Source organism: Drosophila busckii, chromosome 3R, assembly GCF_011750605.1.
Source record: "Drosophila busckii strain San Diego stock center, stock number 13000-0081.31 chromosome 3R, ASM1175060v1, whole genome shotgun sequence".
Classification (NCBI taxonomy): Eukaryota; Metazoa; Arthropoda; class Insecta; order Diptera; family Drosophilidae; genus Drosophila; species Drosophila busckii.
Window position 1 is genome coordinate 12,489,484 of NC_046607.1, and position 17,944 is coordinate 12,507,427.

Consider the following 17,944-nt stretch of genomic DNA (forward strand, 5'->3'; position numbering starts at 1 on the left):
TTTGTTTACAATTTACGCGAACGTCTCTACCGATCTGGCAGCGCTAAATCTGCTGCATGTGCTTTTCAACACTTGAAGTTACATTTTCATTATACATTGCTTGTAAAATGTAAAGTAGAAACTGCATTTAATTGCATTTAGCGCAGCCCATATTCCTCTAAAACGTTTTTCGTGTGCAAGCGTATAGCTCATAAAGTAAGTGCAAATATAGTGAGTGCCATAAGCAGAAAGCAAAGCTTAAAACAAGCTCACGGTCTAATTAGTAATCAGCACGAAGCTGCCACTGCGTTGTTCTGCCGCTGTCGGCGTCGACGTCAGCAGCAGCACCGCCCTAGTGCAGATGTGTTTACTTCCGTTCTTTTTTTTTTTTAATTTTCTTTCTGTGTGGTGAAAAATGTGTTTGCTTTACTTGTAGCATCCTCACCTATGTTAACCGAAGCGCCCATGTCCAGTGACATCATGGAAGAGTTATCAAATTTGATACGCACCGAAATTCCCGATGGCCGCCAGAGCCTGCGCGACAGTTACACAAATCTTGAGCGCGTGGCCGACTACTGCGAGGACACTTATTATCGCGCCGACAATAAAAAGGCAGCGCTCGAGGCTACTAAGAACTACACCACCCAATCCTTGGCTAGTGTCGCGTATCAGATAAATACTTTGGCCTATAGCTACATGCAGCTGTTGGATCTACAGGCGCAGCAACTATGCGAGATGGAATCGCAGATGAATCATATTGCTCAAACGGTGCATATACACAAGGAGAAAGTCGCCAGACGGTAAGTCAATGCAAAATAAAGTGCTCGTTAGCTTCAACTAAATTTAATTTATTCCAATAGTGAGATTGGCGTATTGACCGCAAATAAGGTGAGCTCTCGGCAGTTCAAGATAGTAGCGCCCATTAATCCGGAGAAGCCCATCAAGTATGTGCGAAAGCCCATTGACTATTCAATTCTGGATGAGATTGGACATGGCATTAACTCGGTTGCTCAGCATGTAGGCGGTCGGCAGAAACATCGTGGCTCGAGCCATGGCTCAGTGCAATCGCTGATCCCGCCTTCGGTGGGACCGCCACCTACCACCAAGCCACCAACTCCGCCCCAAATGTCACGTGCTGGCAATACGGGTACATTGGGCAAGTCGGTCAGCAATACGGGCACGCTAGGCAAAAGTTCACGCGAATATCGTACGCCACCAGTGGTGAATCCACCACAGGTGCCATCGCACTATGCACCCAACTATCCCATTGGACATCCCAAACGCATGTCCACAGCTTCGTCAACCACAACGACTGGCGGTGGTGCATCGGGCAATGAGCGAGCCGCCGGCTACAGTGCGTTGCCCATGCCCCCGAGCCAGCAAATCGCTACGCATGTCAATCTGCCTTCGATAGGCATGATGCAGTCACTGCCACCACCGCCGCCTACAACTTATGACGACAGAAGCAGCATTCCACGTAAGTAAAGCTATAAATGTAGCTGCCTGTTGAAACTCACATTGGTACTTAACAGCGCCGCCTTCACCCTTGACAGTCTCCCAACACGAAATGACAGAGCAGAGCCACATCGGAATGCATACGCTGGGACGCAATATCAACAGGTAAGACAAGACATAGGCATAAAGCATGTAATCTATACATTTTTAAAACTAATATTTATTTGCTAACTGCTTGCGCACAGGAATCCCAATAGGTAATTTGCCTGTCTTAACAATTCAAGATGTTTAGACTTTTTGCTAACATTTTGCATTTTATAGAAATCATTTCAGCTTGAACTTTGCACGTCCAGGTTCACAATCGCCGCCTTTGCCGCCACCGCCGCCGCCAGAGGATGAGCACCAGGACTTTGGACGTCCCAGAAACTCAACAGGCCCACAACTGGCGCCTATTGTGCCCGAAGATCAAAACTTGCCAGGCTGGGTGCCCAAAAATTATATTGAAAAAGGTAAACGAATTGATTTGAAAAGAAAATTCCTTACTAATTTCGAAAATTGCTGTCTACAGTGGTCGCCATTTACGATTACTATGCCGACAAGGATGATGAGCTGAGCTTCCAGGAGAGCTCAGTGCTCTATGTGCTAAAGAAGAACGACGACGGCTGGTGGGAGGGTGTTATGGATGGCGTTACCGGTCTATTCCCGGGCAATTATGTGGAGCCTTGCGTCTAAGCACTGCCAGCAATAACAATAATAAATATGCATAGATACAGAGACAACAATAACGATTCGATTATATACATATATAAACATAATACTAAACATGCAAAAGCAAGCGAAGCACGCTCATACAAGTATTCCACTAGCATAAACTCCACGCTCCGCCTAGTATAATCTAAAATAATTGTCGTCACCCACGCCACATATACACGGCATTTTATTGAGCGCTCGCTTTCGTAACGTAAACTATAAACTAATTCATAAACTAAATAGCCAAAAAATAGCCCAAAGCAATTAAAAATTTAAAGCATGCACTAGTGTTCTAGTTAAATTTGGTTTTACCGTAAAATATTGTCTAAATATTTGCTTGCGCTTACTCCGGAAACTGTTTACACTGCGCCCACAGTCCACAATCCTTTATCCATGTCGTAGGTTATACGAATTTCAGTTAGCCTTTAGCTTCTAAGTATTGGCCAGTTGGTATTGCGTTTCTTTATATACACACACACACTCAAATACTTATTAACTATAAACATATTATTTGCGCTTGTGCATACTGAATATTTAGTTAAAGTCAAATTACATGAAAAATAAAACAATCAAATCAAATTTTTAAAAAATATACATACATGCATTATATATGGTCTAAAAGCTAATGAAAATTTCAAAGCCACTTTAGATTTGACCGTGTTATTGGCATGGCCAAGTTCTAGCTTGACCTTTACGTGTCAGTTGTGCATTCAAAATTCAAATCTTGCATTTGAACGCAGTCTCAAGTGAAAGTGGCCAAGGGAAATGCAAATTTCGTACACTTGGCGTGCACACATGCTCGACACTTGTGAGTGATGCGTGTTTTGTTGTGCCGTGGCGCGGGTGTACCGGCCTGGCCTCAATGAAATATTTACAAATGCCAACACTCATCGAACTAACGCCCAAATCTATCAATCAATCAAATTTTGCAGCCAGCAAATGCGAAATAATTTCCACATTTCAATGTCTCTCGAGCGGAAAAGTGAAAAGCGCTAGCATGCAACAAGGCGCAGCAGTTAGTCCTGCTGCTTGTTGAGGCAAGTGGGAGTTGCAATACATTTCCATGGCAGCTGGCATACAAAAAAGGATATGACTAATGACTTGTAACTTGATTTAATATGTATAAATTTGATAGTTGCTAAGAAATTTTACAACAACAATCATATTAGTTGCTTTTCTTTTAAGCTAAGAATCATTATCAGTTCTAGGAATACCCCTAATGTACATGTTTGTATATGTATGGGATTAAAGTTTGACGCCATCGCTACATGCAACTATCAGCAAAGAATTCCGCGCACCCAGCTGTGCCTCAACTCAGGAATTGTATGCAAAATGGCGCATTAGCATTTCAACAATTTGGAAAAACACGTGAAAAACAACTAAGAAATTGATTGAGCTATGCGGCCAGCACACAATGCCATGTCGCTAGCCGCCAGTTGCCTCGCCCCCCACCCACAAGGCAACCACCCAGCAAAAACTTGTGTGCCTATTTAATTTCATTCGTGCTGGACAACAGGCAAGAGTCCAACCAGGCCGGTCGCCTTTCAGTTTAGTTTTGTCCGACCACGCGAACGGTTCGCGCGCTTGCTACAGTTTAATTCGCTGACTCAACGAAAAATATTAAGTATACCATACATAAGCCACAACATTGTTTTTTTGTTGGCTATCTGCAGTTTGTTCAACAAATAACATTTGTAAGTGCAGTAAAAAGTTTTGAACAAGTCTGACTGTAAATTTGATATGTTTATATAATGGTTGATAAGCCAAAAGCATTGTATAGGCTCAGTGGTTACCTTTCGACTCTTGGCGCATATAATTGACCTACTTGGCACTGTGCTCCGCACTGTTTATCGGCTCGCCATCATTAGCCGCATTGGATTTACTTTTAGCGCTTGAGCTTGAGTAAAATATTACTTTATTTCATGTGCAGAGATTGAGGGCAGGCGCAGCCATTTTGTATTTGAAATTGTGCGAATTGCTCGGCGATATTATTGTAAACAATGCGGAGAAGTTGGCCCCGTTTTTAAGCCAGGCCAAGTGCTTGAGATTCAGGCACAGGCACGCAGCTAAGTTTTTTAATTGCGGTCGTTATTAAGTGGCCAGCTTGAAGGTTGCAGCTTTAGCACATTGGCTACATTTGAATAAATATAAGTGACGTCAGCTTAAGTTTGCCAGGATATGCGGTCGCTATATATAGCTCAAGTGTAACCATCAATCAAAATCACTGAAGTTACGCGCGCGCCAGTGGAGCATGTAATTATGAACTACGACTTGAGTGCACAGAGGATCATTAGGATGTGTTAATAAAATCGATTTTTAGGCTCTTAATCAATTTGTATGCACTTTAGCTTCACCAAGTGACACAGTCATTATTCACGCCCTCTCGCTTAGCTGAACTAAAATACGTTTTCACTATAGATAATGATAATGCTTTCATGCACATGCCAATGAATTTGTTTCATTTAACTATTAACAGCACATGTGCGCAGCCAACAGGTAAATAATAGTAATCAAATCAGTAGCTTTATAAAACTAAAGCCATCATTAAAGAAATGTGATAAAGCTCTGGCACTAACTAAAGCCAAATCAAAGCACCAACAATATTTAAACAAGCCACACACACACACAAACACACACAGCCAAATGACGTTGACTGTGGCGCGTTGTCGTGTCTGCGGACAATTTACACAAATTCAATAAGCGACCATAATTTATACACACACATATACTCTATGCTATGCACAACAAGCCGTCAACAAGCGTTGGCAACAACAACAACAAAAAACCCACGAAAGGTGTAGTGGCATTTTAGGCACTATGGAGGCAAATCGATTTTAATATGAAATTTTCTGTTAAAGCTTTAGCTAAGTGCTGGCTGTACCTTGAGTACAGGGCAGGTATGTCTTACAACTCGATTTGTTTAGAGGTCTTGAGGCACTCGATTATTAATGCCCCCGAGACCTTAAACAATGTTAATAATTTATGCAGTCTGTCGCCCAAAAAGTTAACTTGAGCGTGCGACTTGCTTGACGCTTTATTATTCAAAACGCTTTTAAGCAAATGAAACAATTTGAGATTGAGATTGGAATAGTGTGGCATGTGGCAAGTCAACAATTTTAATTGGCATTATTGTCTGATTTGGCTATAATCATTTAATTAAATTAATTGCCAGCTGCAATTGCAAAGCTGCGACCTCCATTGATTTGCATGCCACTGGCACGCAGTTCCATTCAAGTTCAGGGCTTGAATTATGAGCACACGCCATCTTGTAAACAAAGCGCCCAGGACTTTAGCCCAGGCTAGGCACGCGCTACCACAACAACGCGATATCAATTAGCCAAGTCAGCCAGGAAAGACCTTGACGCTGCGGCGTTAGTTTACAGTTCATTAAGCCTCGATTTTTATTGAGTGCGCAGTTAATGACATTTTTACGACTGTTGACACCATTTGTAAACGTAAACGTTTCTTTGTGGCCGCAGGTCAACAACTTGCAAGACACGCGCTCATTCAAGGATCTCAAGATGGCGGCAAGTGCTGGCGCCAGCAGCTGGAGCGGCAGCAGCGGTGGCAGCAACTCATCCCAAGGACGTCAACTGGCATTGACACAAACAGCTCAAGAGGAGCGTCTAGTGGTAAGTCAACTGCTCAACATATGTCCATTGCATCTTTAATCTTGTCCTTTGCAGGTGGCAGTGCGCGTTCGTCCCAGCCTGGAGGCCACAGAGCGCTGCATTGAGGTAATCTCAGGTGGTTCACTGCTATTTGATGACGGCGGCAAGAGTCGTCCACGCCAGTACAGCTACGATCATGTCTTCAAGGAGAACGACACACAGGAGCAAGTCTACAGAACCACAACAGCGCCGCTTGTCCGTGATGTGCTCAATGGCTACAATGCCGCTGTCTTCGCCTATGGCGCCACGGGCTCGGGCAAGACGCACACCATGCTTGGTCCGGTGCAGCGGAAGAAGCCCGCCACAGCTGAGCGCATGGTGGTCACCGCCTCAGACGTTAGTAGCCAGGATATTGGACTTATGGTGCGCGCCATTGAGGACATCTTTGCGCATATTGAAGCCGCTGGGCCGGATAGCGCCAGCAAAGTGTCCATTTCGTATTTGGAAATCTACAATGAGCTTATACGCGATCTGCTGAATCCGGGTGGGCCACTGGAGCTGCGTGAGGATCATCGCGGGCAGCGCATTACTGTCGCCGGTCTCTCCGAGATTACTACATCCAGTCGCAAGGAGGTGGTCAGTCTGCTGCTCAAGGGCAACAAGGCGCGCACCATGGAGCCCACAGCAGCTAATCAGACCTCATCTCGTAGTCATGCGCTGCTCAGCATAACTGTGCAGACGCGCACTCCACTGGGCACCAAGCAGGGCAGGCTTTTCCTAACCGATCTGGCGGGCTCGGAGCGCGCCAAGAAGACCAAGAATCGTGGCAAGCGCTTGCAGGAGGGCGCACACATCAATCGCAGTCTCTTGGCACTGGGCAACTGCATCAATGCCCTGTCTGGCGGCGCACGTTATGTCAACTATCGCGACTCCAAGCTGACGCGTTTGCTCAAAGAGGCTCTCAGCGGCCGCTGCAAGACAGTCATGATTGCCCATGTGGCGCCCGAGAGCAAGCATCGCGATGAGACCAAGAATACGCTGGTCTATGCGGATCGGGCCAACAGCATTACCACCAAGCTGCAGAGTTCTGTCTACATTGATGAGTTCAAGAACTTTCCCACCAAGCACTACCAGAGTCTGGTCTCGGAGCTGCGCGATGAAGTCTCGCGTTTGCGCACCAAGATGCTAACAGAGCGTCCACGCAGCGGCGCCGCTGCTGCAGCAGCTGCTGTGGCTGCCACCAATCCCGCACAGCCTGGCCAACCAGCCAATGGAGAGCTCAACGAACAGCGCAAAACGGAGCTGCGTTATCTACGCGAACAGATTGTGCTGACGTTCAAGCAGCAGATGAAGCTGCGCCGCAAGCTGCTCGAGGCTGAGAGTCATCTGCTTGGACTGGAACTGGATGCAGAGCGTCAGCATATGATTATATCACACTGGCAGGGACGCATAGGCAAGCTATACGATGCGCCAGGCGATGATGGTGAGTAGTTGAATTCATAGTGTACAACTTTAATCTAACGGCTGGCTTGCAGATCTGGAGTCGGAGGGCTCGGTGGCGCTTAAGAACGCTTGGGGTGAGCTGGCTGCCATTGAGAAGGAAACGCGTCGCTATAAGGAAGTGCGTGAAAACACTGAGCACGAGCTGGAGCTGTGCCGCCAAAAGGGTGTCAAGCTAGAAGATGTAAGTTGGCCATGCCACAAAAGACTTGCAACTCAATTTCTGTTTTTTACAGGAACTTCCGGAACGCATCTCAAGCGATGAGGAGCGTGAGCTTTTGGCCTTGCTTTGTCGCGTGCACGAACTGGAGGCGGATAAGGTATCGCTGCAGGCAGAGCGGCTAGCGCGCCAGGCAGAGCTGCGACGCCGTGATTTGCAGCTACTGCGCGCCGAGCGTCAGCGTCGTCTATGCGAGGATATTATCAGCTCACAGCGTCGTCTCATTGAGGAGGGCAATGTAGAGCTGCCAGATGAGCTGCGCGAGCTTTATGGCCTCTATCAGCAGGAGATACATGCGGGCGTCGTCACACCAGGCAGCAGCAACTATGAGAAAAAACTGCCGCCCATCTATACGGCCGGGTAGGGCAGCCAACTTCAAATTCATCTCTTACTGAGGTAATAACAATTACTTTAATCTGCTTATAGCTCCGACTCGCCCGGCTCCAGTTCCAGCTCTGAGTGGTCGCCCGCCTCGCCCTTGCCAGCTATTGAAGGTCAGCCAGAGCATGTAGTATTGGAGGGACCAGATCGGCTAATGGGTCCCAAAGTCAACGCACGTCTGCCTCGCATGTCCAATCCGAGCACAGGAGCAGCAACCGGCACGCGTCGTCCGTCGCTGCGTCTCGGCAAGCAAACGCATCCTTAAAGGCGGCAATGCCAACTCTGCTCGAGTTGCTCAGGTATAGTTGTAAAGGTTTAGTTTAACGGATCGGATTACTGCAATTGCTCAAAAAATCATTTGACACATCAATTATATTTATACTTAAAATCTAATGCATGTTCTTGAATAAATACGTAGCCTAAAGAAACGAAAAGTATTGTGTTTTTAAAGGAACACTGTAAGGAAGAATACATAGGAGTATTATTTTATTTTAAGAATAAATTGGCTTTTTCTTTTGAACTGCCTTATTTCATTATCTTATGAAATATTTGAGCTTCATTTTGTCTTATCAATAATGAGTGCGGATATTGACAACAATATATTTAAATCTTTTCGATTGCTTGCATCTCCATTGATACAGCAACACGTTGAAAGATAGAAGTTATTTGTCGTGTAGTTAAAACAAAAAGATAATATTGCATAAAAACGCTCAAATTCATTTATGAATTGTAATGAATTTATGAATTTACGTATTTATGCTTATCAATTCTGTTGAAAGACACATAGTTTATTTTTAATAACAACCAAGCATTCAGAATATTAAAACTCTTGCTAATGTGACTTACCCTAGCAACCAACCACTGCAACTCAAGGAGAGTTCACTGTACTGTTGATAAGCGTGAGTTTCACTAAATTGTGCAACGCTCCTGAGCAATTGAGCCACGCTACACACACACACATACAAACCGTATGCCTGTAGTAATTTCAACTTCCCCTAAATGCGTTTTGACTTTTCATGGGTGAACACGACCCACAAAACACAACAGTAAGATGTAGGTAAACCGGCATGGAACTCAATGTTGTTTTTCTCTATGTATGCAATTGGGTCACAAACAAGAAACATAAACAAACCAGAAAACGTGCGAGAGAGCGAGAGAGCGAGAGAGAGTGCAGTGCGTCAGCGGAGAGAGCGATTCCGCTTCAATACAAACTCTCACCCCGAATGGAGAGTAAAAAGTGCGTGAGAGCTGTGAGCATGCGTTGCCATAGCATGTTATCTGGCAGCTCGCATAAAAGTATCTCGAGAGTTGAGTTTTCATTATTAGATACACAGCTGTGGGCCCTTGGAGTGGTTTTGTCTACGCTGCAGCGCCGAGCTGGTTATTTAGATTTCATAATTTCCACTGCAAGCAGGTTGTTGTCAAATAAGAAAATTCATTTTAAAACTAAATTGTTAATGAAATAATTAAGTGAAAAGTAAATTTATTTAAACTGTGTCCAAGTACTTAGCTTAGCAGTGTTTACACACACACGCACACACCAGAAAGTTAAAGTTCATCAATTTTGTTTCCAAATAAATTTCAATGCGTAATTGTATGCAGCAGCGACTGCAATAGAAACTCAAACAAATAAACATTTTAATTGCTTAACAACAAATACAGTGCATGGGAAGTATCTCCAGTGGCTGTGGATTTTTCAACGATTTCTGTATTGACAACCCCACCGACACGCAGGTGAGTGAAAATTTATGAGAGGCCAACAACGGTCCTCACTGAGTGTGGGGGGGATAATCTGAGGGAGCGTTGGCGTAGCTCCTTTGCAAGTAAAAAAAGCGTTTCTGACCAACTGCATTCAGCCCGGTGGTTGCAAAGATTATGGCTATTTATAGACTACACCCCTTGGTATGGTATGCAGTTAAAATTGAAGCACGTCATACGAAGTACAGAAATGTTATTGAATATAGTATATGTAGTACTTATTACAGTGCATCATAGATGTAGCGAGCGGGAGGCAAGGAGCATAATGCGTCTTTGATGGCTCAATGCGTGTGAAAATATTGTGTTTTTGATATGAGTGCAGTTTTAATTGGCCGCTTGTCAAAGTTACTAAAATGCATGTATATTTTGGAATCTGAATGCTTTTGGAATCTGAACAGTCGGCAGCCTAATATTTTATTCAGCAGACATTACAAATGTTACGAATGAATAAGTTACAATATGGCAAATGTAAGTAAAAGTAACTCAGAAAATAAAATTGAAGTCTTTCCTCTTGTCAGTGCCTTGTTTTGTTAACTATTATTTTTTATATACAACTTTTAAAACATTTGTTAAATACATCACAAATTTTGCTTACTTAATTCTAATCTCGCTTGTTATGGGAGTCGTATGATCGACATATTAAGTATACTCAAACAAAAATAGCTTGCCGTCCCCCTAGTACATAAAGAGGCGTGCTCATAAATGTTTGTTGATCTCATATTACCCAGAGTGTAATTTTTTAACGCTTTTTCGTAGCAGCAATTAATGTATATCGATCACACTAGCATAAGTTAATTTTCAATTGTTATCGATATACATAAACTGCAACGCAGTTTGCGGATTTCACAAGTATTTGCAAATTTCGCTTAAAAGTTCTTCTTTATTCTAATACTTAGCAGACTATCAAAGAGGAGCTTGAGATGGCGACTGGGGCACTTGATGCGCTATCATGCAACAGCATCTGCATCACCAGCTCCACGGATGAAGAAGAGCTGCGGGTTCAATGTAAAAGGAAAATCCCGTGCATAGAGGATCTGCCTATTGACTTGTGGTTAGAGTTCATGAGCTACTTATCCTACTTGGATCTGCAGCAGCTGCGTTTGGTGAACTGGCACTGTCGCAACGTGGTCAATCGTCGCTACTTTCTGCACAAAGCCAAGGTGATTGTTACCCAAGATAATATTACGCAGCTGAAGAAGCACGTGGAGTGCGGCGCATGCTATTTGAGTTTCGAGCATGTGGAGCTGCGCGACATGATTACCACCGGTGAGCTGGTGCAGCTCTTGCAGCTGGTGGGCAAGCATGTGAAGCATCTGCAGATGGTGCGCTCCCCCGTGTTTTGCAACATTGACGGCAGGCTGCCCAATCTGCAATCGCTGCAAATCGCAACGACGACATTTGATGATAATGATACCAGTATGTATGTCGATGGGCTCGACTTGAAGCAGTTTACACATCTCAATGGCTTCGAGTGCGATGGCGTCAGTCTGGATCCCACGCTTAAGCTGCTGATGTTGATGCAGCTGCGACGCAGGGAGAACAGAGTCCGTTTGCGCCACTTGCAGTATGAGTATCGACGCAACAACGAGCCAGCGCTGCTGCAGGTGCTCTATGATCATTCGGCCACGCTGCAGTGTGTGGACTTATTCTTCAGCTGCACGCCCGGCATAGACACGACGAGTTGGGGCAAAGCCTTCGAGCGCATGCTGAAGCTCAAAACGTTGAAGCTCTCCGGCAACTGTCATATGTTGCTGCTGGAGGAAATACTAAGGGCCATACCAGCGCGCGCTCCACTGCGCAATTTGGATCTTACTGGAATGCTGTCGCTGACCAATGATATACTGCTGCGTGTAGCTAAAAAGTGGCCAAGAAGTCTGCGCTACTTGGATTGCATGTTCTGCGTGCAGCTGGACGACCGCTGTATGGAGGCGCTGCAGCTGCTCAGCGGCTCGCTGGAGTGGCTGAGCATTGCCTATTGCCGCGGCATAAACGGCGGTGCCTTGGCTGAGGGCCTCACCACGCAGCTGAACGACAAGCTGCAGCAGCTGAACCTGCAGGATGTTTGCTTCATAGATGAGCAGGCCATGTGTGCAATGTTGGCGCGTTTGCCCAATCTGCGCGAGCTTAGCTTGGACAACTGTAAAGGTGCCGCCACAGACAAAACTCTGGCCACTATTTTTGAACATCAAACGCGGCTGCGTGTGCTCTGCCTCGATCACTGCAGCAGCATCACAGACGGCGGCTTTCTAGGCGTCGGTCAGCGACCTTATGGCATTGCGCGTCTGCGTGGGCTCAACAAGCTGACGGTGCAGGCCTGTCGCAATCTCACGGATCGCTTTCTGTGTCGCGCGCTGCTGCTGCCCGAGCTTAAGTTGCTGAAGGTGGACTATTGCAATCGCTTGGAGACCAGAGGCATAAATGCGCTCATCGACAATTGTCGCGGGCTGGAGTCCTTGTCTATGGCCAGCTGTTTCCTGATGGACGATGAAACTGTTTTCTTGATTGTGCAAGGCCTGAAACGCTTGCGCTCTCTGACTATAAGCAACTGTTCGCTGATGACGCTGCAGGCGATGCATTATATCGCATTGGGTGCGGACAATCTGCGTGAGCTGACGGCGTGCGACATTGATGGGCTGGATGTGGAGGCAGCAGAGAAGATACTCGAGCGTCATTCGCCGCCGTTGAAGCAGGTGTTGTTATAGCAGGAGAGGCTTGTCAACTGACCGCAACTGGAAGTACAGCCTGATTCTGAACTATCCTCGGACGAAGAGGATGATGAGGACAGTGAGGGCAATGAGGACGAGTCAGACGATGTGGACGAGTCGGACGCTGAGGACGAGTCAGACTCGGAGGCAGATGATGGCGGTTGGGCGATGTTTCAGAACTTTCGAGTTTAAGTTTAAGCATGAACAGTGCAATAGCAATAGATGTGTTAGCACAGCTCAATGCATCTACTTATGACATATTTTACTTGAAAGTTTAATGTTTAAACAAACTTTGAAGTACTTACTGTATACAAGTTTAGGCTCAAAGTTTAAGCCATCTTTAAGGTTTTCATTGCAAACAATAGTGAAATATCGGAATTGAGCTCTGGTCATACCTCCAGTTGCCAATTAACTAAACGAGCTTAACAAATTTTATTGTGAGCTTTTTAAAAAATACCCAAACAGTATTAAACATTAGTTACGATACACTTAGCCCAGAGTATAAATATTTAGCTACACATCAAGTTATTCCGGCCATGTCCGCATTGTCTAACATAATGAATATTCAATATCAAAACTTAACAACTTGGTCATTTTATTGATGTTAGTGTGTTAAGACAAATACTGTAAGGAAAAGAATGAAAATTGTTTTAACTTTGTTAGTTAACCAAGTTACTACTGTATACATATTTGCTTTTCTTATGATAAATGTTTAAAACTAAGAGAAAAGAAAAGCTGAAGGCGAATGAAAATTGAATGAAAGCTTTGGAGGCTGAACGTTTATTTTTTGTTAGCCAAGTTACTACTCTATACTATATATGTTTAAAACTAAGAAAAATGAAAATGAGCAACTTGTATCTTATGATAAATGTTTTAAACTAAAAAAAAAATTAGCAAAATTAGCAACCGGACTCCAAGCTCTGGATAATGGCTGGTTGAACAAGTGTCCAGTGATTTTAAAAGAAAAACATATTTCTTGAAATATATATATAGCTCGATATAGCGACTATAACTATATGTACTCACATTATACATGTACGAAATTAAAGGTTTTCTGAATGTTCTTGAACCATCACAACGACTTATTCTAATGTTGTGATGCTAAATAAAATACAATTAATATTGATGTATTAAAAACAAAGTGTTTTTAACTTAGAGTGCATAAGCTAGTCGTTGTGCTGCTCAGTTGTTTATTCGATTCATTCATAAGTTTTCAAATAACAAGCACCCTCGAAAGCTTTGCAAAGCTTTGCTCAACGTCACAGGGGAAGAGCAGGCGAAGCTCGTGCCCCGATGCCATATATCAAGTGCATATGGAACTGTATGGGTGTCTGCTATACTGTATGCAAGTCTAGATAGTTGACAAGCAGCGCACGCACCATGACATCTGCGAAAAGTTGTTGGATTAAGATTTTGTGTGGCGCTTAACGAAATAAAATAAATGAATGAGCATATGATTGGGCCAAAAGGGGAAAATGTCACCCATCAGCTGCATGGGGAGGCAACTGACAAACGCATGCAAGACCAAAATAAAATTAAGCCAACAGCATGGGGTCGTCATAATAATTTTGACTGTTTTTGTTGGCAGCAACTATGTTGGCTATATACACATACGCCGAAGCAGCAGCAGCAGCAGCGACGCAACAGCGACGCAACGCTTCGCAAAGTTTTGCTCACTTTAGATAGAAATCTAAATGAAAATGTCGCCGTTGCTTATCAGATAAGTTCGGAACGCGTTAGCGTGCGGTTCGAATTGGGGCTCTAAGCAAACAGAAACTGACAGCAGCAGCACTCGGACTTGAACCTAACTTGGGCTCAAACTCTCAATCGCTGTCAAACTCTCAATCAATTGTTCAATGGCTCTAATCAGTGCTCAGTAGCAATCGCTGGGCCCTGGGCTTGGGCTAAGCGCCTCGCGACCTCGCTGACAGTTATTTGTCGTCAACAAGCAACGAGCAACGGGGTGAACGGGCTGGACAAGTGAGTGAGTGTATATTGCGTGCCAGTGGCAGTTCAGCAGCAAGTCGCAAGTCAAGTCGTCCGCTCGCTCGCAGAAGCGATGTATGAGTTGCCGCTGCTGTTGCTTTAGCTTTAGCTGTTGCTGTTGCATTTGCTTAGTCGTGACATCGAATTATAATAATTAGCATAGCAGGGAGACATTGCCAGTTAAACGGCGGCTGGTATGCCAAGCAAGCGGAAATTTTGAAAACAACAGCAACAAGACAAGAGAAATAAAAATATAAACAGAACGCTTAGCTCGTAACGCAGCGTAATGTCGCCGGAGGCGAACAATGAAAGCAACGCCACCTTGGGCCACCAGCTAGGAGCACAGCGTGATCCCTTGAGTCTGGTCATACCCGTTACCATTGTATATGGGCTGATATTCCTCACAGGCGTTGTGGGCAACATTAGCACCTGCATTGTGATCAAGAAGAATCGTTCCATGCATACAGCTACCAATTACTATTTGTTTTCGCTGGCCATTTCGGATTTCATGTTGCTGCTCTCAGGTAAGTGCGCATCACGGTTCAATTGACATTTAATTCGAATTCGATTAGCAGCTTAAATTGCTTAAGCAAAGTCTACTACATGTCATCATCTCTTCATCTTTGTGTAGGCGTGCCGCAAGAGATGTACTTCATCTGGTCCAAGTATCCATATGTGTTTGGCGAGTACTTTTGCATTGGACGTGGCCTGTTGGCGGAGACATCTGCGAATGCAACTGTGCTCACTATTACGGCCTTTACTGTGGAACGCTATATGGCCATTTGTCATCCGTTTCTGGGGCAGGCGATGAGTAAGCTGAGCCGCGCCATACGCATCATTGTGCTCATCTGGCTGCTGGCCGTGCTGACGGCCATACCACAGGCAGCGCAGTTTGGCATTAGCAACTATGCGGGCGTGGACAGGTGCTTGGTGGTGCGCGTCATACTGGAGCATTCGTTTCAGCTGTCCACGTTCATCTTCTTTCTGGCGCCCATGTCAATTATATTGGTGCTCTATCTGTTCATAGCGCTGCACTTGTATCGCTCGCATCTCATAGGCGGCGGCGCTGAGGGCAGTCTGCGACGCGAGCAGAAGCTGAAGAGCGTGCCGAGCAATACAGTGCTCTATCGCTATACTGGCAGCGGCACATTGGCGAGCAACAATTCGGGCGCACAGCTGAGCTCGGTGCGGGGAAGGCTTAATCATTATGGCACGCGTCGCGTGGTTAGAATGCTGGGTAAGTGCTCTCAATTTTGCAAGGCATCGGACCACTGACTGTGTGACACTTAATCAGCCATTGACTGGGCAATTTATGGCAACTTATCATGTACATAACGTTTACGACATTACATTCTTTTTTATTGTGTTGCCCAAAAACATTGCTGATTACTCTTGTGTCATTTGTGTCTGTCTAGTGGCCGTTGTCATTTGCTTCTTTTTGTGCTGGGCGCCATTCCATGCGCAGCGCCTGATTGCCATTTATGCGCCCGACAGTGGCGCTCAATGGCACGACCAGCATGAGTTTCTCTATACCGTGATGACCTATGTGTCCGGCGTGCTCTACTATCTGTCCACCTGCATCAACCCCTTGCTCTACAATCTCATGAGCAACAAGTTTCGCGAGGCCTTCAAGGTAAGCAGCAATGCAAGTTTTTAATTTATTATAAGCCTTTGCTTTGTTTGTTTGCAGGCTGTGCTGTTGGGCAAGAAGTACTCGAAGGGTTCGATCAACTCACGCCAGCAGTTGGAGTCACGGCGGCTACAACGCACTACGACGCTCAATTCAAGCACACAACGTGATTCCATTGAGTCTAAACAAGCGCTCAGGCAGGTTGGTGCACCACAGTTCGTATGAGTAATATGCAAGCAACTCTCACGCTACCTCTCTCTCTCTCTCTTTCTCTCTAGAGTGCTCTGAACGAACGACAGCTGCAGCAGTCCAAGTCGCAGCTAGTTTCGTAATTTAAAATGCACATAAGTATAATTATAGACATTTTATAGTTTCCTTCTAAATAATGATATTTATCACTGGCTGCGTATGCAGCTCTCAATGCTTCCTAGTGTTAATTTATTTTAATTTATAATTTGTGTTTTAACATGCTTAATTACAGCGACCAAAGCGTTTAGTACAAGTTATTTTTAATTTAACACTTACTACAATCAAGCTTCAAGCATTTATTATAACAAAACTATTTAAACATTGCAGCTAGTTCAACTACTACATTTAAGTATATGCTTGCCTAAACTAGTCTGTCTGTATCTCAAGAATTATAATAATAAATTAACTGCTGACGTGTTGGCAAATCAATCAAAATTTCACACTATGTAAGCTACGAACAAATTAAAGTTGCACTTGTAATATAATTTAAAATAAATACACAACATGTTGTCAGCAAAATGAAGAAGTTTTCTTTCTCGCTAGCTAGCCAGCATAAAAAACAACTTGACGGGCTGTCAATATGATGAATGATGGAGCAGCAGCAAAGTTTCGACATTCGTAAATCAAGCTGCAGGCTAATTGGTCCTTTGTGGCTTTAAGAATAATATCAGCGGCTTGGCTTAAATCCATTGCCAAATTGTTTTGATTTTAATTATAATTACTAGGGTTTCGCCTGCGCCTGCTCTATGCGGCGTCTGGCAACAACAAATTCTAATTTGATTTGATCAAAATGCGCAATGCCATTTTTTTCCTTTATCGATTTGGCATAGCAGCAAGTGCGTATGCCATCTGCATGCATAAATAAAATGATACAATAATCAGCATGGTATTGGCCATGGCCGCGTGTATTTGCGTGCGACACTTAATGCTGGCGTATACGTAATGCCATTCAAATTATCTGCAAATGCATTTTTTATGAAAATGCAATCAGACAAATTGAATTTGGTGGCCAAAACAACACCAAAGCCTTAGACAAACGCAGTGGGGAGAATGGACGGGGGTCTGAAGTGTCATATGAAATGTTTGTTTACGTACTGAACTTATGCCCTGCACCAATAAATTGTCAAGCAAATGCGTCATATCAACAAAAAAAGCGCAACGTGCTAATAAATGTGCCCCAAAATATAAAAATGTTGCTCATAATCAGCGCATGAGCTGAAAATCTAAATTTATGATTGTAGACTAACTTATTTAGTTTTCCCAGCAAGCTAAAATGCACATGCTAAGTATAGATCGAAGCCTTAGGCTTGCATACGCTTTTAAATTCGACCACTTTTATTAAATTCCATTAACTTTAATTTTCAATTTCTTGTTAATAAATACTTTTGCGTTTTGTTAGACATTTGAATAAACTTTTAAAAGAAAACTCAAACCCGCTTAGGCCAGGCATCATGGCCATGCTTTGTGCATGGTATAGAAAAGTTTCCATATACGTCACGTAAAGCCAAAAAGCCCATAGAACGGCGCATAAAAGCAAAGGAAGTGATACACTAATACACACACACACACACACACATAGACGTCCGCAAAATGACGTAGAGGTTGTGAAATTTTTTGATTTACGAGCGCGTCGGGCAACTAAAAGCAAAGACTTGCACACACACACACACACGCGCACACAGTATGACGCTTAGTGCGCACTAAAGCCAACAGGTGGCGC

At 44.3% G+C, this 17,944-nt stretch overlaps 4 protein-coding genes across 8 annotated transcripts; all 4 read left to right on the plus strand.

Annotated features, from left to right (window-relative positions):
* The first annotated feature begins 65 nt into the window (after positions 1 to 65).
* Positions 66 to 2,750, plus strand: LOC108604247 (abl interactor 2). 5 transcript variants are annotated; one of them, XM_017993626.1, is made up of 7 exons: positions 66 to 195; positions 416 to 779; positions 840 to 1,456; positions 1,533 to 1,599; positions 1,680 to 1,691; positions 1,756 to 1,943; positions 2,003 to 2,750. In XM_017993626.1, exons 2-7 carry the CDS (start codon positions 427 to 429, stop codon positions 2,164 to 2,166), a joined length of 1,401 nt encoding a protein of 466 aa, XP_017849115.1. In that variant the 5' UTR covers positions 66 to 195; positions 416 to 426; the 3' UTR covers positions 2,167 to 2,750. The 5 variants fall into 5 exon arrangements, with proteins under 5 accessions (XP_017849115.1, XP_017849112.1, XP_017849116.1 ...); XM_017993623.1 differs by having other exon boundaries at positions 1,512 to 1,599; positions 2,003 to 2,166; XM_017993627.1 differs by lacking the exon at positions 1,680 to 1,691 and having other exon boundaries at positions 67 to 195.
* Positions 2,751 to 3,782: 1,032 nt separating this feature from the next.
* On the plus strand, positions 3,783 to 8,312 carry LOC108602241 (kinesin-like protein KIF19). The gene is made up of 6 exons (XM_017990290.2): positions 3,783 to 3,878; positions 5,664 to 5,816; positions 5,871 to 7,278; positions 7,331 to 7,479; positions 7,532 to 7,875; positions 7,942 to 8,312. Exons 2-6 carry the CDS (start codon positions 5,706 to 5,708, stop codon positions 8,159 to 8,161), a joined length of 2,232 nt encoding a protein of 743 aa, XP_017845779.1. The 5' UTR covers positions 3,783 to 3,878; positions 5,664 to 5,705; the 3' UTR covers positions 8,162 to 8,312.
* Positions 8,313 to 9,574: 1,262 nt separating this feature from the next.
* On the plus strand, positions 9,575 to 13,400 carry LOC108604065. Its single transcript, XM_017993329.1, has 2 exons — positions 9,575 to 9,630; positions 10,551 to 13,400. Exon 2 carries the CDS (start codon positions 10,575 to 10,577, stop codon positions 12,354 to 12,356), a length of 1,782 nt encoding a protein of 593 aa, XP_017848818.1. The 5' UTR covers positions 9,575 to 9,630; positions 10,551 to 10,574; the 3' UTR covers positions 12,357 to 13,400.
* A 697-nt stretch (positions 13,401 to 14,097) lies between these two features.
* Positions 14,098 to 16,738, plus strand: LOC108604066 (pyrokinin-1 receptor). Its single transcript, XM_017993330.1, has 5 exons — positions 14,098 to 14,869; positions 14,977 to 15,582; positions 15,761 to 15,978; positions 16,036 to 16,176; positions 16,254 to 16,738. The coding sequence occupies exons 1-5, from the start codon at positions 14,632 to 14,634 to the stop codon at positions 16,305 to 16,307; spliced, it is 1,257 nt and encodes a 418-aa protein (XP_017848819.1). The 5' UTR covers positions 14,098 to 14,631; the 3' UTR covers positions 16,308 to 16,738.
* Positions 16,739 to 17,944: the final 1,206 nt, after the last annotated feature.

What these genes read in the sequence shown, in the direction of transcription:
- LOC108604247 (XM_017993623.1), top strand. Translation starts at nt 427, where the DNA reads ATGTTAACCGAAGCGCCCATGTCCAGTGACATCATGGAAGAGTTATCA. An exon ending in CGACAGAAGCAGCATTCCAC is followed by an intron (nt 1,457 to 1,511) that starts GTAAGTAAAGCT and finishes GGTACTTAACAG; the next exon opens with CGCCGCCTTCACCCTTGACA. An exon ending in CAAAAATTATATTGAAAAAG is followed by an intron (nt 1,944 to 2,002) that starts GTAAACGAATTG and finishes TGCTGTCTACAG; the next exon opens with TGGTCGCCATTTACGATTAC.
- LOC108604066 (XM_017993330.1), top strand. Translation starts at nt 14,632, where the DNA reads ATGTCGCCGGAGGCGAACAATGAAAGCAACGCCACCTTGGGCCACCAG. An exon ending in TTTCATGTTGCTGCTCTCAG is followed by an intron (nt 14,870 to 14,976) that starts GTAAGTGCGCAT and finishes ATCTTTGTGTAG; the next exon opens with GCGTGCCGCAAGAGATGTAC. An exon ending in AGTTTCGCGAGGCCTTCAAG is followed by an intron (nt 15,979 to 16,035) that starts GTAAGCAGCAAT and finishes GTTTGTTTGCAG; the next exon opens with GCTGTGCTGTTGGGCAAGAA.
- LOC108604065 (XM_017993329.1), top strand. Translation starts at nt 10,575, where the DNA reads ATGGCGACTGGGGCACTTGATGCGCTATCATGCAACAGCATCTGCATC.
- LOC108602241 (XM_017990290.2), top strand. Translation starts at nt 5,706, where the DNA reads ATGGCGGCAAGTGCTGGCGCCAGCAGCTGGAGCGGCAGCAGCGGTGGC. An exon ending in CTCAAGAGGAGCGTCTAGTG is followed by an intron (nt 5,817 to 5,870) that starts GTAAGTCAACTG and finishes TGTCCTTTGCAG; the next exon opens with GTGGCAGTGCGCGTTCGTCC. An exon ending in AGGGTGTCAAGCTAGAAGAT is followed by an intron (nt 7,480 to 7,531) that starts GTAAGTTGGCCA and finishes TGTTTTTTACAG; the next exon opens with GAACTTCCGGAACGCATCTC.